Source organism: Haplochromis burtoni, unplaced genomic scaffold (assembly GCF_018398535.1).
Source record: "Haplochromis burtoni strain Fernald_Lab_line unplaced genomic scaffold, NCSU_Asbu1 Contig_85, whole genome shotgun sequence".
NCBI classification, from domain to species: domain Eukaryota; kingdom Metazoa; phylum Chordata; class Actinopteri; order Cichliformes; family Cichlidae; genus Haplochromis; species Haplochromis burtoni.
This window is the reverse complement of record NW_024582446.1, coordinates 403,526-410,666: the sequence shown is the minus strand read 5'-3', so window position 1 is coordinate 410,666 and position 7,141 is coordinate 403,526. Positions and strand designations below refer to the sequence as shown.

The 7,141-nt window shown below is 42.3% G+C and overlaps 1 protein-coding gene across 2 annotated transcripts in view; it reads left to right on the top strand.

Annotated features, from left to right (window-relative positions):
- The first annotated feature begins 974 nt into the window (after positions 1-974).
- The window catches only part of plekhh1 (pleckstrin homology domain containing, family H (with MyTH4 domain) member 1), a 32,829-nt gene continuing 26,662 nt past the window's right edge, over positions 975-7,141 (top strand). The window contains exons 1-2 of one of the 2 annotated variants that reach the window (XM_005925989.3): positions 975-1,246; positions 5,486-5,657. In XM_005925989.3, the coding sequence (XP_005926051.1) occupies positions 5,514-5,657 (144 nt within the window). In that variant the 5' untranslated portion in view covers positions 975-1,246; positions 5,486-5,513. Of the gene's footprint in view, positions 1,273-5,485; positions 5,658-7,141 lie in introns of both variants that reach the window. The other variant, XM_005925988.3, reaches the window with a different exon arrangement.

The window sequence follows — 7,141 nt, the reverse complement described above, 5'->3', positions numbered from 1 at the left end:
CAGATGTTCCAGGGAAGTTTTGTAATGTGATGAAATTAAGTGAGGAAGATAAATTTCCAACGCCAAGCATGACATAAGAAATTCAACTTGGCAATATTTCTTAAGTGAAGAAAGCTAAAGTGAACCAGAGATTTAACGTTAACAACCAAAGTGATCAATCTTCCTGATAGAAGATATAGCAGAAGTGGCAAGAGGACCTAGAGCTTTCATTAACTTGGACACAAATCTGTTAGGCGCACAAACAAGGATTGTTGTCAGCCATTCAACTGTTAGTTGAGTCTAAGCTACTATGTAAGATCTGTAGCTTAGAAACATTTTGTAACTAAATAGAGATATATAACTGAATGTCATCAACATACCAGTGATAAGAAATGTCCTTGAAAATGTTCAAAGTGTACTGAAGAGGGTGCAGATATAACAAAAACAGTAAAGGCCCCAAAAGTGAACCTTGTGGCAGGTCAGGTCCAACATCAACAAACCTGAACAGTAGTATTTGCTGCCATACTTCTCATACTTCTCAAACGTTTCTTTAAAGTAAGAGATAAATTCTGATTAATTCTCAAACATTTTTACATGAAATATGTTTGATAATCGACAGGCTAAACTGAGGGAGAAAAGGCAGGCATGCTTTTTGCCAATGCTCGAAATTTATCAGCAGTAGACCAACCACTATGGTTCAGACTGAAAATCTAAAAGAACTAATAATGAACTACTGTAAAACTGTCTTAAGATTTTTTGATGATGTATTCTAAATAAAAATTGGGGTGACCTGACATCTCCTGTCGCCCCATTTTTACAACATCCTTGGCCTTAAAACATGAAGCTGTTTCATCTCTCCTCGGGTTTATAGACTATAGGGATTTTTTTCTTCTTCAGCAAAGTAATATTCACTGCTCTTTGTTTACATCCTAAAGGGAAAACCCAAGTCTGCCTTAATGCAATATCCTGAGCAGCTTCTGCGCACAAGAGGGGGGCCTGACTCCTGGAGAAATTTGATCCCGCATTCGGCCCTTTAAAGGAAAATGGGATGAGTCTGTTGAATGGAGCTGTGAGTGAGTTGCACTGAAGTCGCTGCGCTCCAAAGGAAAACGAAGGACGGCACCGGGACGGACCGACACAAGACATGAAAGCAAAGAAATGAATGAGAGAAGCGAGTGGAAGTCGACGCGGTGACGGAGACGTTATGAGCCGAGTTGCGACGAGTTGCCGGGGAAGGTGTCCGTGAGAGGAGAGACTCGACTGAGAGGTGGGCATAAACAACGAAGTCACAAGGTAAAGAAGCCTTAAAGTGGTCCGTTTTAAAAGCACATGACATTAAGTGATCTATTTCATTTATATCTTCAGTCACTCGCGGAATTTTATGATCGTGCAAAATTAAATAAAGTCGGGTGCAGGAGGCTGCTGGGGACAAAAGACGCCTGTGTATTTTGAGAGGTTCCTGATGGCTCGGTTAACTTTTTTTTGTTTCTGTAGACCTACGCTTTATGGTTGATGCTGTGCTGCTGAGCTGTGCACACACCTGTTCCTTGTGGACCTTTTTTCGTATAAAGTCTCGCCCTTGGGTTAGCTCTAAATACGTATATTAAAACTGCGATGCCTGCATGTGAAGTAAGAAGGAAATAACATCTGTTGCATTGGGTTTGCATGACCTTAGAGTAAAGTGCGCAGCTTTTCTTTTTTTTAAAATCCCATCATCTTTTTTAACATGTGGGGAAATCATAAAGGCTCACATTGATGCTCCAGATCAAACTGACTTCTCCGGCAGGGGCTATTGCTGTGATTTAACACATTCTCAGGCTGATATATAGACCCAAGATATTTTTATATATATATATATATTGCTGTGATTTAACACATTCTCAGGCTGATATATAGACCCAAGATATTTTTATATATATATATATATATATATATATATATATATATATATATATATATCGTTCCACACAGTGTGTTTAAGCGTGTCTCCTGCTATAACTCTTGGATTTTATGTCAAAAGCAAAGGCTTTCTATGCCCTGCAGCGATAACTGCAGAAGCCAGGACTTAAAAGTGTGTGCAAAGGACAGAAGAGTTGCAGAGGTAGATGTTTACACCTCAGTGCAGAGGAATGTCAGGGCCTGTATTTAAGCCCGAGACTGATAATGAGTGTGGTCAGTTTGCTGAGGCCTGTCATTAACCTGGGCTGGGAGAGAGCTGCAGGTTTTCTTGCTGGCAAAGGTTAGGAAGAGGAGGAGAGGATGTGGAGGAAAGAAGGGAGGAGGATGGAAAGTGAGAGGTGTTGGAGGAGAGGTGAGTAAGACAAGACAGATAAGATAACTGGGGAGGATAAAGGTGAGGTGTAGTTGAGATTTTAAAAATAGCCTAAAAACATCCACAAGGCTCTGGAGTGGTTTAAATGTGTAATTTTAGAATTGTAAAGTTACTCTTTGAGTATAACTATAAAAACAACAGCAAATGATGTTGTTTTTCTATGTTTCTATCATGAATCGGGTCAAAGGTTAATAAACAGTGAGGCACTGATTCTTAAAAAAAATATAAAGTGTGAGGCCTACCTGACCAGATGGGAGTCAACAGTGGCCCCCCTTTGTTAAACACATGAGGCCACCGAGGAGACGATAAGGCAATATTTAAAACACCCACACTTGACTCCTCGTGGTCTCGGATAGTTCTTCTGTGTCAGCTCTCATGCACAGAGGGATCTGCCACGCTGACACAAATCTGGTGTGACTGACCCAGATTTACGCACACGCTGCTGTGCTGTCTCATGGGAGTCTTTTTCAAAGTGGGGGGACATGCCAAAACGCAGGGAAGCCAAGTTGGACCTCTGTGGAGACAACAACATCGGGGATTTGAAATGTCTGGTGGGGATGATATGACTGAACCACCTAATCACTTACATCACCACAGCTGCATGCTCAGCAGTGTGTCAGTGGTGTGCACGCACATGTGTCTGTTTCCAATCTAGTCCTCTGTGTATCTCCATCTGCGCCTGCCTGTGCTCTGGTAAGCAAGCGCTGAAGAGTTACGACTGACCGCGGCGTGTGTGTTTGAATACGTGGTGATTAAAGAGGTTCATGTCAACGAAAGGACCGACTTGAGACTCCTTTTTTTTTGTGCGCAGAATGGCAAAGGTGCATTCACACGCTGTCCACACAAATTCCTTTATTTCAATCTGTGATTATGAATAAAACCTCTCCTTACTGAATACCAAATCTCACTCAGTTCGAGGAATACTGCAGTATAACTGTCAGTGGGAAGCGGTCGTCTCCTATGGCAGGCGTAGAAACTATCCTGCTGGGATCGTTGCGGTGGCGTTTCCATCCAGACGTCTTTCCCAGTGTTTGCTCTGGCTGTGGCTGTGTGCAAGTTCTTGCAGCTAGATGGAAGTAGAGAAGCTCCCAGGGCCTTCACATCTATCTGCTGCCAGGAGAGCACTCGCCGTTCTGCGCTACATCCCTCGCATGCATCTCCCCACACAGTCCACTCTGGGTGGCCCAAGTGTTACCAAACATGGATCTACCGTGCAGATCCTGGAAAGCTTGTTTTTGTTGTCTTGACTTTCTTTCTACCCCTACCACCTGAATGTTTCCAGCACAAGAGACGATACTTGAGTAGAGAATAGTATTTATCAGATCATATTTAACACTAGACTCAGTGGAAAATTGCCTTCTGCATTGCTGTAAACCATCCCATGATGGAGGGCTATACTTGAAAAGGATAAAATGACTCCAGTTTAATTCACGTTGGGCTGTATTGCTCCCACACACCTTGAGAATAAACTAATTCTTGACAAGCTGGTGTTGTGGGGTTGATTTTTATCTGCATGCACTCTGAGGAAGTGAGCAGAAAACATTTCTGTAATCTTTATTTGCCTTCCCTCCCCACCTTGAGCAAGTTTAACTTTACACTTGCTGATTATTCAACTGGGATCCTGGCACAGGTTGCCCTTAGCTTTAACAACCTTTAATGTCTCCAACAAGCAAAGAGCACTAAAGGAATTGGTTGAGGGAGAATTAGCATAGCAGTGCTGAGAGTGTTTAACAAGCAAATGGCTTGTTTACACCCAGCTGTTTTAGCTCCTGGAGGAGCATCTGGCGTTGTCTTTCCCTGTTCTGCACAGTATGACCCAGAAGGGCTTATTCAAGCCAAGGGATCCAACCTCTTACCCACAATGGCGTCTGGCTTTGCATGACCCTCATACCCTCCAGTTTGCCCCAGAGAGAGACAGAGACACAGGGGAACTCTTGGTAGATGGACCTTGACTGTCCAGGCTGGGCACAGCGGTTGGCTGGTAAAACCTCCACTCGCATGACTTCTGTAATTTGTTTTCTAGGCCTGTATTTACGAGCATGCTAATTGTAGGGAGCGCCATGTTGCAGTTATAGTTGCCGGACTTTGAACGTCTGCTGTTCTGCTGATGGTGTCTGGCTGCACTTTGAGACTGGATGTCTTTCTGTCTGAAAACTCAGCTTTTATAACTTCCTTGAGCTTCATTTGTTTTCATTTTGATGTGCAAATGTTCACACAAACCTGCACATTAGGCACACAACCTCAAAGCTGATCATTAGAACTACTTTTATTTCGGGATGTTCACACAGCAGGCCTTTAACCTTTTTAAATGAGTATCTTGTCGAGGGAAAAAAAGCCACCAGTCAATCGTCCTCAGGTAAAAACAACTTAAGCGCCCCAGTTTCCCACATTCAGAGCTCGGTCCATTCACTGTCACACATTCTTTCCTCCTTTCTTTGCTGCTGCAAGCTGGTGCCCCCTCCTCTTTAGCTGTGATGGGACTGTCATGCAGAAAGACACTATTGTGCTGCACAGGATCCCGTTTTGCTCCTTCCTTGTAATTAAGAAGGGATTGCATAGGGGGGAGGGCAGGGGATTGGGTTAGTAGGTAATTTGGCTAAAAAGCAGAGCACTGACCTGCTTTGTGGCTGGCAGACCTGAGAGCCAGTACACATGAACCGGCTCCCCCACTGACAAAAGGTCTCCCTGCTGAGGTTTTGTTCAGTGTGTGTGGGCATGTGCAGAGACTACTAAGATAGAATAGGAAAGGCAAATAAAAAATAATCCTGTGGTGATCTCTCTACAATGTTTATTTATGTGCCTAACACTTGTGTTTGCATGTAGGTTTCTTTTTATGTGTCACAAAGCAACACAGAAAGTAAGAGGAAGCTTTCATTAAACTTGTGTCATTGTGGATTCATCGTTAGTATTTTCCTTACTCACGTTTCGTCAGTGAATCATGGGAAGTGTGGTCAGCAAAGGTTTTTTGCTGTAAATGAAAACAGAAGCTGAGCCTCGTAGGGAAATGCCTTTCCAGGATGATTTTTTTTTTTTTAACCTCCTGCTCAGGGATGTCATTTTCAGTCTTTGATCAAATTTGCAAATTTTCAAGTTTGTGCAGCCCATTCATAACTATTAAAGTCAAACCATGCAGGCCCAAAGTTTACAAGCAGATTTGTGTTTTCTGTATTTCAGTCCAGAGGAAGAGCCCTGAATTCTCGCCATGGCTGACGTGTTGGAGAGCAGCGGGGCAGGAGCCGCTGGAGCGGCCAGTGTGGATTGGCAGAAACGCTGTATCGCTCTTGAAATGCAGCTGCTGAGGTTCCGGCTCCAGGCAGGGAAAATCCGAGAGCTGCTGGCAGAGAAGGTGAGAGTGAAAAGCATCATGGGTAGTAGTTACACATAGAAACTCTGCCCAAAATCCCCAAATCATTCTCTTATTCACTCATTTACTACTCCCTCTTTAAAAGACACTAGAACTGTATTGACATTTGGGACGTTTAACAGTTATTGGCACAATTTTCCAACTCTTACAGGTTCAGAGTTATACTACAGTAACATAGAAATATGGTAATGTTGCTTTAGAACTTAGTGCAAATGCTAATTTGTTCATTTCATTTTGTTAAAAGTGTAATTGAGAGCTTAATTAGTACTCCATGGTGTATTGGTTAAGACATTTCGATTGCATGTGAATGGTTTTGGGACTGGGAAGAGATGCAAAACCCCTGGAAGAGTGGCGTCAGGAAGTGTGTCTACAATGAGGTGACTATGCAAATAATGGAGCAGCCAAAAGAAGTTTAAGTGGCGTAGCGGTTAACACGAGACTGATTTTAGAGTTCAGACGTGATTCTCTGTAGAGTCTAAAATGTGACCTACATAAATGGCTACATTGTTGCCAGCGTTCATGGTTGTGCATGGAGCATTATCAAAACATATTTGACCCTCATATCCATTCCGAAAGTTTTTTGCAATCTCCTTGATTTTGATCACATCTATGAGTCCTTCCATTGGGGTGGTTATGCTGTTGCTGATAAATTAAAAAATGATGGCAAACAAGTAGGCTAGAAATGCATACAAGGAGTTGACAGTACTGAACAGGCGAATAGTTCTAGACGGCATTATACTCTAAGTTTTTAGAGGAGTGTGCAGTTACTTATCACCAAGTGTAAATTCCTTAATACACAAGAATGATTCCCATTTCAACACCAGTCAAGCTCTTATGGGGCCTTTATAATCTGATCCTTATTCAGTCAAAGTGACACAGTTATAGCTGTCATGTAGTGGAGCTCAAATCCTGTCTTATTAATTTTTGTACAAGGTTAAACATGTGTGCGGCTGTGGCTCAGGTGGTAGAGTTGGAGGTTGGTAGATAGATGCCTGACTGTGCTACCAAGAAATCTGTCAAACAAAAACGTGGTAAATTTATCATAAAATATTGGTTTACAAGCCTCAGAACCATTTTTTTTTGGTAAGGACTGAGTTTTAAAGCCTGAGTTTTAAAGTTTGAGCCTAATATAGCAGTGATGTGGCACGAATAGTTTAGTATGAACTGCTTTTGGCTTTTTGAACCATAATATTATGGAAATTTGATTTAAACTTATCATGCTACTTTGATCTGCAAAATTAGACATGCCGCTAGATGTTCTGAACAAACACTCAGATCACATTGCTTCATCACCTTCTTCTTCTTGTGATCTGGCAGTGTGTTTAAAGTGTTTTGTGCATGAGGAAACTATTAAAGCACGTGACTCAGTTAGAAATACAGGTTTGGATGACTGTATGTTTATGAGTGCGAGGGAAGACAGATGAGCTTATCCAGCTTATTTGGTAAACACTCGGTCCACTCATTGT